This window comes from Eucyclogobius newberryi, unplaced genomic scaffold, assembly GCF_026437365.1.
Source record: "Eucyclogobius newberryi isolate DKJ021-1_F unplaced genomic scaffold, fEucNew1.0.hap1 SCAF_11, whole genome shotgun sequence".
NCBI lineage: Eukaryota > Metazoa > Chordata > Actinopteri > Gobiiformes > Gobiidae > Eucyclogobius > Eucyclogobius newberryi.
This window is the reverse complement of record NW_027315735.1, coordinates 24,010,203-24,024,791: the sequence shown is the minus strand read 5'-3', so window position 1 is coordinate 24,024,791 and position 14,589 is coordinate 24,010,203. Positions and strand designations below refer to the sequence as shown.

Below are 14,589 nucleotides of genomic sequence, written 5' to 3'. Positions count from 1 at the left end.
CATACAGCACAAAACTCCTTCCGTTTGGCTAAATGGACAAAGGAAGCTAAAAAATATATCAATTTAATTTCTGATTACTGATAAATAAGGATAGATTATCCCACTGTGAAGTGGTCCGTTCCCATTACTGCATCACTCCACCTCTGAAAAAGGCTTCATTACCAGGCCCATGCAGAGTCCTCCCTGGTTGAGCGTACAGACAAGCTGCACCCCGAGGGTCCGCTGTAGCGCTGAGGTGAAGTCCATTAACACCGGAGATCTTCCGTTTCGACCACTAAATAAAACAGGGCTTTTTCTCTCTCGTATCTGCAGAATAAATAGACTTTAGTGCAGGAGGAGGTGATATACACTGCCATAGCATCTACGGTGCTTAAAAAGCAAACTACAGTTGAATTACTTCACATAAACATCATTGTCATTGTTTTGAGGAAACAGAAAAGCCCATGCCATGACTTGCCTCGAGAAAAGCCAAGTTGGGACTAGACCAGCCTAACGACTTTGGGGTTATTTGTCAGAAGTAATTTAAGAAGCAATTATTATTCAGTTTAGCTGCCACATTGGGTCAAATCACTGCACAATGGTGTGTAAATACCAAAGATATTGAGAGTTGCCCCGCTGCTTCCACGTTCTGCATCAATATAAATGTCTCTGTCTAAATGGAGATGGGTGGGGCACGCGAGGACTTAGGCAATCTTCTACAAGGGATAAATCCATATATCTCATATAACCAGCACCACTCATGCGCCATACTTCCTGATCCCTCGGGCAACCAGGGCGGACTACCTTTGAGCATATGACATAGCTGTTACTTTCCCAGCACTTTATACTCCAATCAAGTGTCATCTGATGAAATGTTACACCCTGGTCACCATTATTTGTCGGGATACAGGAGCCCATGGAATGTATCGGATTCCTGCCTCAGGGGGAAGGCAACTTGGAAATGTAGTCCAACCTCCACGGTCCAGCCTCTTCCCTGCTCCCTTTTCCATTCAGCAAAATTCCAGAAGAGGCCTGCTTGATTTACATCGCCTCATCGGCCAGCTGACATGTGCTTACAACAGGGGAAGATTTGAGTATGGGTTTAGAGTTTCAGGACTGTTGTCTGCATCCTTTTGGTAAAACAACAAGAACTGACTGTACAGACAGTCACTAAACTATGAATAGTTCTTGTCCTTACATTATTTTTTCGTATTAAAGATAGAAACTGATGATCGAAACGTTCCAATTACAAAACAATTAGGTTCAGCAGAGCAACAATAGTCCATGCACTCTGTACCCATCACCCCTCTCCAGAGAGCAATAGTTAGGCTGTGCAGTACTCCGGCAGCTCTAGTATCGAGTATATCTGAGTCACTGGACTGCGTAATTCAGTCTAGGGAATTATGACAGTGGAAAATCATTTCCCTCAACCGGGGATGGGAGGCCATGGCTAATCGTTCAGTAATCTGATCTGCCTGCATTCAGCCGTACTGCTAACCTAGCCAGCTAGTCACACATGTGGACCCTCCTAAGCAACTGCCAAATATCTGATGAATGCAAGCACTATTAAAAAACAACTGTCCAGGTTTTCCAAAGGATTACAGATGCCACCGGATCATTTCCTAATACTGGTTTGTGCTATGCCATTTTAAATGTATTTACCCTGTTCCAGCTCAGCTGAGGATAAAATATTGTGCTTTAAACAAACCAGGCCATAGATAGATTACAAATACTGCAAGTCTGTGACTAGTCCAGCTCTCTCTGTTCTGGCATATTGAACCAGGAGGCACATGCGAGTGTCACACAGTGTTTATTTTGAGCTCTGTTCAAAAGTAAAGTCCTGTGCCAGTTGTAGCATTATATGAACAAGAACCATAGGGACAAAGTGGTGCTTATGCACAGCTGACAGAGTTGGGGAACTTCATGTCTGGCTTTAGTCCCACTGCAGAGAGAGAGCGCTGCCCCCCACACTCCAAGTCTGCTACAAAGGGCACCGACATGGAAAAATACAAGCAGTGGCATGTTTTAGGCACTGCCACTTCCCAAACCTGGGATTTTAGCAGCATAATGCTATAGCGTCTGCAAAACAATTAAACCTCTGTCTTACTCACAGCAATGCCAGCATCAATGACTCATGACACACAAGGCTTTCCTCTTTGAGGTTTGAATCTAAAATTGTGTTGATCATGTGTCATCCTGATAAATTGCCAATAGCTGCTTGATGACATAATCTGCCATACATCGTCAGGCCAAATGTATTTTATCAAGACGCCTGTCGGCGTCACAGTATTTCAGAGGTGCATCCAAGTCCAAAGAGTATGATGTATGATCAAAAGGCTACGGCAGCAGTAGTAGCCTTCATCAACAGCACGCTACATCACTGTCTGGCAGCCTATGGGAACAGTCAGATGGAGGGTTACAGCACCAGAGAAATGGCACCAATGAAGAAAACAAACTTAAGCTGCAACACTCCACCATTTAGACAAAACTAGAGCGAGCATAACCACTTCCTCACTCCTCATCTGCAAATGGAATAATCCCTTGAATGTTTTAAACAGTCAGGGACAAACAGCACATGGTTTGGGGAGGGAAATGTAGAGCACCGGTCAAATAAATCTGGATACACACACCAGCAGAAAGACAGCCTTTTTCAGACAGCAGCTAAGGCAATATCAAGGGAAAGTCCTTATGAATCTGTCTAATGCATTTGAGCATGAGTCACTCTACTTCAGTAATCTCTTCCTCACATATAGGTGCATGTAGAGCACACTCCCCAAGGCAATGGATTTTAGGCAGGTCTGGACTGCCCTTTTCCTGCACAGCCATTCAATAGGTGCACCATTTCAAAACACAAATGATGTTAGTCACAAAGAAATTTCAAATACAAATTGTGCAATGCATAACTTTTTGGGGGGTTTAGTCCTCTAGTAGTCTGCTGGAAGGCGACATGGCATTTAAATAAACTTAGCCTTGTAACAGACAACAGCGACTTAATGCGAGTGTGTTTTACAATGTGCAGATTATCATCAATTCATCCCGCACATATTCTTCAAATTTAACAGGTTAAACTCACTGGGCTTTTGGAATATGTGGCAACAATTAAGCGACCCTAAATATTCAAGCAATAAATGCACATTGGTTCCTGATCCGTTAGTGTCTACGTACAAACACATGAGGAGTAGAATGGAAATAAACCAGCTACAATGTTCTTTAGGGAAAATCCAGGGCTGCAGCGGAAACCTTATATCAAACAGCACTGACAAAGTTATCAAAACAAGTGAACTTAGCAGTGTCTTGTACCAGGTTGCAAAGAGACTCAAATAAAGGATTCCGATATTTAATCGGGAGCTGCTCAATCCCGGACAGCAAACTTCGACCTGGCCGTGCAGAGGAACCGCTCCAGCTCTACCGCAGCCCCGCTCCTCGCCATGAGCGAGAGCCAGGCCGAGGCTGGCCTTTCTCCGCCTGAGCCAGACAGCCTTCCCCTGTCGGCCTGGAAGCAAGAGGCTATGTACGAAACATGTGCGAAAACACCGCTCCGAGGTGGAGTCTGGATGTACTTACCGCGATACGAGCTACGCGAAAGTGCAGACGCACAAGCCGACGGAGGAAGGAGCGGGGTCGAGGCGTGCGTCGTCGTTGTCTTGCTTTTCCGTCGGCCGTGATGTGAAAGCAGCGGCACAGCTCACTCGGCTGGGAAGCAGCCGGGAAATCTGAGAATGCCCCTCTCTTTCTGCAGCTCCGCGCTTCGCCAGTGGGCCACGATGGCCGACAGGGGGCGCCATCACGGCACAGGCTATTCTGCCCGTTCTGTCTGCAGCCTGCTTTCATAGACCCCCTCTGACACTTTGTCATCACACAAACCATCTTTCATTGGATGTGAGATGAATTCATATTTTAAATATGGCCCATAGGCTATTGCAGTTACCACTGCACTGTATTTTAGTTTTTAGTTTCAGTTTTCTATGCAAAACAACTCTTCAGTTTGATGAAAAAGAAAAGGAAAAAAAAAGTATTCAAGCCAAAAAAAAAGAGTTGTGTTCGACCTTTTGACCAGTGCTTTTGACATAAAGCACCCTAGTGGCCTATTCAGATAAGGATTATCTAAGTGCTTGTGTAGCATTAATTTTGTTTAAAATATGTTTGAAAAGGGTTTAAGTCCAGCATTCCTGTCTGTTTAGGTGATTGTTGTGAAAGAGTTGCCATCTATTAGGCCAGAAACCCCTGCCCAGTGCCCTTTGACTTCACAACCCCAGCCTGACCTTAAATAAACATGACGGATTTACTCACTATCTGAACACATCCCTGCACTTCTAATCAGTGTTTCACACAGCAACAACAGTCTGACCTGGTTTAAACAGGTGGGCAAGTGTAAGTAGACTATAGACTGGTTTACAAAATTGGCTTAAGCCCCAACTCTCACACACTGTCCTCAGAGAGAGCTAATGTCAAGTCAAGCTTTGGCTATTTCAAAAAGGGTTCTGTTGGATATAACTCTTGAAGAATTGTTTTATTTATTTTCTTTTTGTGTGATTTCTGTGGCTGGTTTGTGACACTAACGTGAATGAATACTAAATCCATACATTTTGTTGCCTCATGTTTCCTTTACCAGGGACTCACACAGATCCACGCTCACACTCCAGAAGCGCGCCCCCTGTAGGTGACCGGCGGCACCTGCCCGCGGTGCATTGTGGTCGGCCTCTTTGGGGCCTGTGTTGTTTGGCTCTGTGCAAAATGGCGACGTCCCTGGGCTCAAACACCTACAACAGACAGAACTGGGAAGACGCGGTAAGTTTTATGAGCGCGATACAGACCAGGACATGTTAGTGTGACTCCTCGCGTGTTTCTTCTGTCGCTCTGAGGTCCAGGATGTGTGTGAACCGGATCTTTGATTAAAATGCCTCGAGCCTGGCGCGGTTTACTGATGCTATGCTATCCTTTTGCTAACCGGTTAAATTCAGTCAGCGTGGCGTCTTTAACAGTTGGTGAGATCTGTGGCTTTTCTTTTTAAAAGTGGATTATAATACATATTATTATGTTATCAATTCGCCACAAACGGGCTGTGCTTTTACGTGGTCTAAAAAAGGCAAGGCATTTGCGGATAAACTGCAACGTTATAAAGGCTAACGCAGTAGCATTAGCCGAGCCCAATGTCTACGTTATTATACATTATATGGAGAAAGTCATTTTTGCTCCCGTTGAATCTTTTATTTATTGCCGTATAATCCAGTCTTTATTTAAAAAGAGTTTGCCTTTGTGTCTTGTTAAAATGTATCTTAAACCACTTTGTCGCCATAGACTATAATTTGGTGACCGATGCTTGCGACATTTTTGTATGACTTAATTCAATGACTAGTGTTACAGGAGCGGGCTTTATTTAGTAGATGCAGGTGAAAAGTGAGGTTTAGCCAATTTCCACACCTTGCTCTTGGTCTCCTGCAGAGAGAGATATTCTAATGTTTATTACACTGAAGTGCAGACAGCATAGCTTTAACATGTCAATGTTACGTCATCATCTGATTTTCTTTTCAGGACTTCCCAATTCTTTGCCAGACATGCTTAGGAGAAAACCCTTACATTCGTATGGTAAGTATGCATACACAAACACTCAAATCTAAAACACGGTGTGAGCGAATATTTACTTTTTTGTTTTAATAGACAAAGGAAAAATATGGGAAAGAATGCAAGGTGAGTTCAATGGCATTATGAATTAAGCATAATGAAGAAAAATAATAACTCTTATTTGAATATTCTTTTAGATATGTGCTCGTCCGTTCACGGTGTTTCGGTGGTGTCCTGGGACACGGATGCGCTTTAAAAAGACTGAAGTCTGTCAGACATGCAGTAAAATGAAGAATGTGTGTCAGACCTGTCTGTTGGATCTTGAATATGGTGAAACTGACTTTGCCAATTGTTTATTTTCAGAATTTGCCTTTCCCTCTGAATTATAAGAAACCTAACACTGTTTGTCGACAGGTTTACCTATTCAGGTCAGAGACACAGGACTTGCTATTAAAGATGAAATTCCGAGGTCTGATGTGAATAAGGAATACTATACACAGAACATGGAAAGAGAGGTTTGTAAGTCTGTCTTGTGTTTTGGACAATATGTTTTCTTTCACTCTTAATTTTTTTTTATTGTTCCAGATTGCAAACTCTGATGGCACACGGCCTGTAGGACAGATTGGTAAAGCCCCTAGCTCAAGCGACATGTTGCTGAAACTTGCCAGAACCACACCTTACTACAAGAGGAATCGTCCTCACATCTGCTCTTTCTGGGTGAAGGGAGAATGTAAAAGAGGAGAGGAGTGTCCATACAGGTAAAGCATAGGTACACTTTTTATTTAGAACAGCTTTACAGCACTTAACATTGTTATTTTTTTCTCTTAGACACGAAAAGCCGACCGATCCAGACGATCCACTTGCTGACCAGAACATCAAGGATCGTTATTATGGCATCAATGACCCAGTAGCTGACAAACTGTTGAAGCGAGCCTCAACTATGCCACGCCTTGATCCACCTGATGACAAGACCATCACTACTCTATATATCGGTGGATTGGGAGACAATGTCACAGATGGAGACCTGAAGTATGAAATGGGACAGGACAAGTTTTTGTGCAACTACAATCATAATCTTTTTAATGACAACAATTTGTTTTCCTTTAGGGGCTTCTTTTACCAATTTGGTGAAATTCGCACCATTACCATAGTTCAAAGGCAGCAGTGTGCTTTTATTCAGTTTGCTACACGAGATGCAGCTGAAATGGCAGCAGAAAAGTCATTCAACAAACTCATAATCAATGGACGAAGGCTAACTGTCAAATGGGGACGGTGTGTAGTTTATCACATTATTAAAGCAAACCAACCTGTTCCTTGCTTTTCGATGCCTCATACCAGTATCTTTCTTCACTTAACACTTTTACAGGTCTCAAGCAGCAAGAGGGAAAGAGGGTGAAGGGGTCAGTGAGATTGGCTCAAGACTTGAACCTGTCCCTGGTTTGCCTGGAGGTATGTTGCTATCTTGCTTGTCATATTTCTTAATGAAACGCACAGTTTGAAACAGAGTTTCTTTTAGCTTTGCCCCCTCCCCCACCACTGGATGAAGAGACGTCGGCAAACTACTTCAACCTGGACCCCAACAGCTCTCCTGCTGTTATGAACTTAAACATGCCCCCACCTCCAGGCATGAACCCACCTCCACCAGGTAGATCTACAAACGAAATATAATTTATATGCTTTTATGAAAGGGAAAAAAATCATTTTGTTTTTGTATTTTTCTTTTTCTCCAGGTTTTGGTCCACCAATGTTCCATGCTATGGGCACAATGGCCCCCCCTATGCCCCCCCCTATTGGTATGAGACCTCCTGGTCAAATCCACTATCCATCCCAGGACCCTCAGCGCATGGGTGCCCATTCCGCTCACGGATCACGCCATGAACAGTGAAACCAGTTTAATGTGCCAGGCCTGAGAACACACATGGGTTTAGCAAACATCAAAATATTTTTATCTTTGTTTTCATTATCCAATTTCTTTTTTTAATCTGAGTTTATTTTAGTATTCATGTTGTTAAATGTTTCATTAAACCTACCATTTTTGTCATCTAATGTGTTGAAGTAATTTCATTTGCTTGTATTTCCTTTGTTGGCCTTTCACAGTCCCTGTGGGTTGCACCACTGAGTAGTAGACAGTTTAATTTCTCTGCCAGTGGAAAAGTGAGAGAAGAGGTGGAGAGGCAGTCGGTCTGTGCTCCAGTTCTTAAGCGTATTAGCACTTTTCATAGTTCATTAGATTCAGGGCTGTAATTGATGCCCCATCCCCTGGGTGCTCTGTTAAAGTTGGGCCGGTGGCATATGCGGTCTAAAGCAGCTCCTGGCAGCGTCTGTGATTCAACCGCCTCAAACCCGATCACAGGAACCACCCTTCTGCTCGCCATCATGCCTCTGAACGGCATAGCAGCCCTGGAAAGAAGACACCACAGCTGAATTCAAAGTCAATGTTAAGTGATATTGTGCACTTTTCTGAAATGTAGATTTATGCGTCCAAATATCCCTGACCACATACGGCGAGACCAGTCTGCCTGTTTCATGTGTAAAGATGCCTTGACCGTTAGTGAAGTTCAGATTTAATTAGCACTGCATGATTCTATCTTGACTATGAAACCGTAAACAGATCCCTCCTCGGGGTTTATCACCGGCTGAATGACAGCGCTAATTGAGTAAAGACTTTCAAGTTGTGAGCCAGAGCATTTCATTCTGGCTATTTCTCCATCTGCCCAAGATTAACCTTTGTTCTGCTCACAGCCAAGGTGCAGTTTCCTGAGACTTAAATATTTCCTTTTTTTGTGAGCTATCGGTTTTGTGGCAGCATTTAAAAAAAAAAGCCTCACTGCACCTCAAGGTTTCATCTTTGAGTGGCAGTGTTAAAATAGCAATCACAGTCACATTCTGAGGAGGTGCAAGCCAGAGACCGGATTCATTTTCAGACTATGGAAACATGGAGTCGGGCCCAGCCTGGGATGATTGTGATGAGTAACATGTCATGACACACTGTGAATACATCTATTTAAAGAAAGTTGATTTGCCAAGTCAATGGGGTTTACATGTTTACTTGGACAGTTATTTCTGCATTTTAAACAGAAGTGGGTTATTACCTGTTGAAGCTCCTGTAGTTGGCAGGTTGTTGCCCCTGTGGGACTTCGGGCAGTTGGCTGGTGAGGCTGTTTTGGAGCTCCTTGTTGCTGGCCAGAGCTTCACTCCAAGGAGAACAATAGGATTTGGGGATCACTGTCATGTTGAACCTTTCATGTGGAATTTCTTTTAGTGGCCCAGAGTAACCTAGTGGGAAGTCATATTGGAACAGAATTTAGAAAAATGATCCTGTATAGTAGTTTGGTCACAAGAGGTCATAACTCAAGCCAGTTTGCCATTTGTGACTGTCCCACGCACTGATTAATGGAGAGGAAAGGTGTCAGCACAAATCAAATAAACATGTAAATCAAAGGCATATAATGGCTCTTTTGAAATTGAGGAGGGCCTATTATATTCTTCCCAAAGCTTGCAGTTATAACGACAAGACAGACTACACTAATTATTCCCAGCATGAATCCTGAATAATAGAATTACTGCCTGTCAGATTTTAAAATAATTGCTTTGAACACGTTGTGACTGGAGTATAATTGGCTCTACAAAAACAAGCAGACAAAAGGGTATATAGTGGGCAGCGATCATGCCGGTATCAGTGTAACGACTTTGCCCCAGCCTCCTGCCATTGCAGTGACTTTGCACAAGTCCTGCTCCGTGTCATTGGCCTCTTACACAGCAGGGCAGCGTTTACCTGGAGCCAGGACAGCCGGACTGCCCTTCTTTGCTACGGTCTTCTGAAGGTTCATAACCAGGCTATGTTTGCCCGGGATCAAGCAAGTCTGGTTTTCTTTCCCTACTTGTGGCTCAGGTGTGAGGTGTTCAGGTGGTATGGCTTCTGTTGGGACCTTAAAAAAGAAAATAAGGAATAAAAAAATGAAATATGCAATCTGTTTAGTTTAGGTATACACATAAGAGTTCACAAAGTGCTGTTTGCTGGAAAAAATATGTATCATTTCAATAAAAACAATATCTTTCTAATAAGTCCACCACAAAAAACGTAAAGCACATGCCCGAGTCTACAGGGGTGCAACCTCATATAACAGCACCCTCATGACCATTGTGCTAAATAATGACACTTAATGGAAGAGTATAATCTTTGCACCCCTTTGAAACTGGGATGCCCCCTCAGGTTTGTCATGCATAACCTAAAACTACACTTTAGCTATGGGTTATGTATCACCATAATGAGATCTGAGTGTGTGTTTCGTACATTGATGCTGGTCCGGGGGCCGTTGGCGTCGTTTTCCAGAGTGAACATCTCCGCACGTTTTAGTCTCTCCTGAAACATGCGGGAGCCACGGTTTCGGTTTGACAGATTCAGCTCCTCCATCATCACATCTTTGGGGACGCTGACCTTCTTTCCCAAGTTCACATGCTCTGTAATAATAAACAAGGGCAGCATAAAGCCCTGACCTTCATGTTAATAAAAATACAACAGCACAATTTTCATAAAATTGCAAAAATAGTCGATAACCCCCTAGGGCTAAGTCAGGGTTTGATAAGCACTAAATGATAAGATAAGATAATCCTTTATTGTCCACACATGGGGAAATTTCATTGTTGCAATGCAGTAGATACAGGGGGAAAGGACAGATAACTTGTAGGAAGTTTCAAAAAAATACTCTTGATAGAAGAACTCTTATAAACAAAACAAAAAAAACTCTTATTAACAAAACTCCTCTCATATCTTAATAGGGAATGGAGGAAAAAAATAAAAAGATAAAAATAAAATAATAATGAAATAATAAAGTAAAGTAAAAAAAAAACAGTAATAGCACATGAATATTACGGTATTGCACATGGTTGAGTCAGTATTGTACATGAATATGACGGTAATGCACATGATTAAGTCAGTCAAGTATGTCAAATGAGGATTAAGCCATGAACTCATAAATCAAAAGAGTGATACCTGCACCATAGATCTCAGTGTGTAGTTTGTCCCCGATTGCATTAGCCTTGGATTTGTGCCAGATGCCCTCCCTGATTAAGTCAGATTCTGTAATCTTCTTCTCGTTTAGTCGTTTGTGTATTTCAAACACGCATCTGCTTTAAACACAGTAAAGTATGCATGGACTAATAAGCTCTTGTAGCAAATTGACGCGTCTTCTCTGATCCTGTTTCTGTCAACTTTCAACAGCTGGAGGCCTTTTTAAAAAAGCCAGTCCCTCTGCAGCAAGTTAAAAATCCTCACAGATTTAGTTCAGGGTCTCCTCTCATGTTATATCACTGCACAGTGAGCCTCTGAAATAGCCCTGAGATGATGTCAAGGCCTGTGTAAGGTTTGTTGTGGTCCGAGGTTGCACGGGTAACTGAGCACATATAAATAGGATCTGTGTGCATGAAAGACGGTGGCATTGGCTCTTGCATGATAAGTGTTGGGAGGTCTTAGCCCGTGTCACCCCGAGGACCCGTCTTTGATCACACAGTGTAAAATATTCCGCGTACAGTCACATATCACTGACTTTTGGGGGTTTCAAAGGGAAGTTGGCAGACAGCGAGGCGAAAACAAGCACGCCCCGCTGGTGAAGTTTGGAGGATCCTGACAATACGCCGCCTCTCCCAGGATTGGGATGTGCCATGTGCCCCCCCCTGGTGATGGGCACAGCACTTTGATGTTGGCAAATGTGTGTCCTGACAGCAGCCGTGTAAAAGCAGCTGCACGGGCACAGACTCGAAGTGCCATTGCTTTAATAAGTGAACGTTATCGCTTTAATTATTCGAATCCAAGGCTCAGAAGCTTACCTCCTCTGGCCTCTTTGCACAGAGCCTGAGCTTGCATCATCTTCAGTCTGGTGGCGTTATCCAGACCAGGCTGCTGCATCATCATCGTCATCATCATGTTTATCTGACAGTGACACAATTTCACACAATCAATATTTAGTTTGCCTGTTGTATTTGCATTGATTTGGCATCAATCAACCATTGTCCATTATTTTACTGCAGCGGCAAGGGCATTTGTGAGTCATTATCGATATGTGATCAAATACAATAAACTATGTAAGTGAGTGGGCTTTGTAAACATTTTGAGGAAGTTGTACGTTACACAAAATACAGGCCTGGCTTTGAATATACACTGCACAGTATAAAGATAAGACTGCTAAGTACGTATGTTTTTGAAGTAATGAGCTTTATCAGTTAATTGATTAATCTCATATATGGTTAAAAGTAAAATTGAATATCTATAATAATCATTGTACTGTATAGAAGAGAGCCTACAGAATTAAGAGCAAATAAACATACAGTTCAGCAGCTTTCATTGACAAGTTTTTCATTGTCTTTAGTTGGTAATATCACTTTTTAAGACGTTTTCAGATTTGTACTAACTAAGCATAGCACTAAGCTTAACACAGTAATTAATTCATGTAAAATGTAATCAAGGTCTTATTTATTATTCATTAGTTACATTAATAGGACTGACAAAACATTAAATGATGAACAGATTCGATTATTTTCAAAGAATAGGCAAATAAGCTTTAAGACGTGTAAATGTTCAAATTATTTAATGTTGTTCATACTAATTTTTTGTAATTTATTCACAGTGGGAAGCTTTTACTAAAGTAAGTGAATTGTTACACCAAACTAAATATTTCTTGCATAAAAGTATAAAATAAAAGTAAATGTGAGTTCCGGTGGTGAAACTCCATTTTGTTACTTGAGTAAAAGTATAACACAAAAAAAATATACTTAAATAAAAGTATTTTAAAATGTACTAAAACTAAGTAATTCAAAAGATTTTGAAATCTAGAAAAAAGCCGAATTGAGACCTTGATAAAAAATATTTGTAGATTTTTGATAACGTTCTTGGTGAATATTATCTATAGCCTATTTTTGTTTTCTTGAAAGCTTGGACTAAAAATAAAAAAAATGGTTGCCAAGATGTCAATATAAACAAGCTAAAAACATCAGCCCTTTCATCAGATCTAAATAAAAAGAAACATACTTTTACTTTTCTGTCCAGTTAAACATGTAGAGGAGTAAAAGTACAGATGCGTGCTCTAAAATACAACTACGGTAAGTAAAAGTAAAAAGCATACCTCAATATTATACTGTAAGTGCAATCCTTTCACTCTTGTATTTTAGCACTTTACCTCCCACCCCTGCAGAGTACTACCCACCTGAGCGCACACGTATTCCTCTTGTGTTCAAACCTACCTGTCTGTTACGGGGGGTCACCTCGGATGGCTGTGTGCTGTGCCTCGCTCTGTGATGGTTCTCTTGTCCCGCCTGACGCCCTCGGTATAAAACTCACCCCATCATGCCGGGGGCGCTGAGCTCACTGGGCTCATTTTAGCAGTGAGGTTTCAACATGAGGATGCCTGCCTTGGTGAGGTATGAAGGGGGCGATTAGGGTAGAGAGGGGCACGTCCGAAGATTTACATGCACCGCTCTGGCCTCCTCCATAATAAAAACCTGATCCCTTGTGTACACCGTAGCAGCTGGTGCTCAGGAAGCACCCAAACACACATATACATTTACCTCCCAGCGAAAAACGGTAGTAACAGTGCTATTTTCTACTGTCCTAATGACTTTCGAACGCCCACCCGTGTTGGCCCTCGCACACTTCCCTCAGAGGGGCTGTAAAGCTGATGAGGTTACAGCGATCATAGGTTGAGAGTTTTGTTCTCGTTGGGGTCAAAGGTTTAAATGTGAGGCAGTTCTCTCCTCTTTTTAATGGCGTTGGACCTTTGATGTCCTTTTCCTTCAGACTTCTCTGAGTTATGGGAGCTGCACCCATATCCCTCAGTGGGCCATCTGACCAAGCATAATAAATTACAATCCCTGACCTTTGCTCCATTTTATATTTCTTTTATTTGTATTTCAATAAGCTTTGCTCTAGTTATACTCAGGTATTTGGGTAGACAGAATGTAGGCTACTGTGTGCAATCTCATTCAAAGAGAAACTTCTTTCTCGGTTGAAACTAATTTTTGGAAATATTTTAGAGTCAATTATACAACAGGTGACAGGTTTTCATGATTTTCTAACTCTTGATTCATTTGACCACAGTTATATGTAAATCAAGTTGTATTTTGGGAGGAAAGGTTGGGTATAAAGAAGTTGAGGATTACAAGAATGCCGTTAACGGTCATCAACACGTACAATTCCATCCAAAACACAAGTAAACTTTGTAACAACATATTCTAACATTCATTTCATTAACCTACTGAATGTCATACAGTTGTGTAAATGATGTGTGTAAATTAGACACGCGTGGGCTCTGATTACAGTGTGGTTACTATTTGCTCCTCATGTCCAGTAACGTTACAAACATCACAAAATGGTCAAACTAGGGAAAATTAAGAAAGATTACCAGCAAAATCTGAAATACGTTAACTACACTATACTATGTGCTATATGTTTTTAATACATATAGCACATAGTATATGGCCTACACTCTGTACAAGTCAAGAACATCAGGTCCTCCTGCTAGTATTGTGGTTTTATCTTGTTTTCATAACTTTACATAAAAATCAAATTCTGCGCATTCTTCACTTTGATAAAAGTGGAGAATGAGGTGCATGTGTTTTTCAATTACATGTGTTATTTATTTATGAATTGTGCTTTTAGTTTTATATCATTGGCCAATGGCAAAAATGAATGAATGAATTTGACATGCCCATCAGCCACAATGTTGACTTTTTCTATGTCCTTCTGACTGCTCGGTCCGGCAGTCAGGATGCAGTCCTCCACTGGGACCTCAGAGGAGTCTTTCCTGCACAAATAGAATCATTGGGCACAACAGGAGACCTCAGGGAAAAAACATTTTCTTTATCCCCGTTGAGATTGGATATCGATTTTGTACCTGGCCGACTGCTCTGTGCCTCCAATCCTCTGGCCTAGTGGGAAGCCCCCCAGCGCTGGACAATACAGAATAAACCCAAGTCAGAGGAATGTATCTGCAGTGCAAGGAGAAAAGTTTCACTTCAATTCACCACAGCCTGGATCACTAACTAAAGCATGCATCC

At 41.9% G+C, this 14,589-nt stretch overlaps 3 protein-coding genes across 5 annotated transcripts in view; 1 reads left to right on the top strand and 2 right to left on the bottom strand.

The window, feature by feature from the left end:
* The window catches only part of ndst1b (N-deacetylase/N-sulfotransferase (heparan glucosaminyl) 1b), a 45,839-nt gene extending 42,102 nt beyond the window's left edge, over positions 1-3,737 (bottom strand). Inside the window, exon 1 of the mRNA XM_072439368.1 lies at positions 3,544-3,737. The gene's annotated coding sequence lies outside the window, so the exon portion shown is untranslated. The remainder of the gene's footprint in view (positions 1-3,543) is intronic.
* Positions 3,738-4,520: 783 nt separating this feature from the next.
* Positions 4,521-7,576, top strand: rbm22 (RNA binding motif protein 22). Of its 2 annotated transcripts, XM_072439333.1 has the most exons (11): positions 4,521-4,767; positions 5,512-5,565; positions 5,638-5,667; positions 5,739-5,871; positions 5,956-6,056; positions 6,127-6,299; positions 6,370-6,570; positions 6,649-6,813; positions 6,908-6,990; positions 7,058-7,186; positions 7,272-7,576. In XM_072439333.1, exons 1-11 carry the CDS (start codon positions 4,576-4,578, stop codon positions 7,424-7,426), a joined length of 1,416 nt encoding a protein of 471 aa, XP_072295434.1. In that variant the 5' UTR covers positions 4,521-4,575; the 3' UTR covers positions 7,427-7,576. The 2 variants fall into 2 exon arrangements, with proteins under 2 accessions (XP_072295434.1, XP_072295426.1); XM_072439325.1 differs by having other exon boundaries at positions 6,370-6,813.
* Positions 6,301-12,925, bottom strand: LOC140354367 (myozenin-2-like). 2 transcript variants are annotated; one of them, XM_072439355.1, is made up of 6 exons: positions 12,774-12,925; positions 11,368-11,470; positions 9,836-10,002; positions 9,317-9,470; positions 8,634-8,817; positions 6,301-7,941 (listed from the first exon to the last, which is right to left on the bottom strand). In XM_072439355.1, exons 2-6 carry the CDS (start codon positions 11,462-11,464, stop codon positions 7,758-7,760), a joined length of 786 nt encoding a protein of 261 aa, XP_072295456.1. In that variant the 5' UTR covers positions 11,465-11,470; positions 12,774-12,925; the 3' UTR covers positions 6,301-7,757. The 2 variants fall into 2 exon arrangements, with proteins under 2 accessions (XP_072295456.1, XP_072295445.1); XM_072439344.1 differs by having other exon boundaries at positions 12,778-12,924.
* Between the last annotated feature and the right edge of the window lie 1,664 nt (positions 12,926-14,589).

What these genes read in the sequence shown, in the direction of transcription:
- rbm22 (XM_072439325.1), top strand. Translation starts at nt 4,576, where the DNA reads ATGTTTCCTTTACCAGGGACTCACACAGATCCACGCTCACACTCCAGA. An exon ending in CACAGAACATGGAAAGAGAG is followed by an intron (nt 6,057 to 6,126) that starts GTTTGTAAGTCT and finishes TTATTGTTCCAG; the next exon opens with ATTGCAAACTCTGATGGCAC. An exon ending in CTAACTGTCAAATGGGGACG is followed by an intron (nt 6,814 to 6,907) that starts GTGTGTAGTTTA and finishes ACACTTTTACAG; the next exon opens with GTCTCAAGCAGCAAGAGGGA.
- LOC140354367 (XM_072439355.1), bottom strand. Translation starts at nt 11,464, where the DNA reads ATGATGATGACGATGATGATGCAGCAGCCTGGTCTGGATAACGCCACC. An exon ending in GCCCCCGGACCAGCATCAAT is followed by an intron (nt 9,471 to 9,835) that starts GTACGAAACACA and finishes TTCTTTTTTAAG; the next exon opens with GTCCCAACAGAAGCCATACC. An exon ending in AACTACAGGAGCTTCAACAG is followed by an intron (nt 7,942 to 8,633) that starts GTAATAACCCAC and finishes TCTTCTTTCCAG; the next exon opens with GGCTGCTATGCCGTTCAGAG.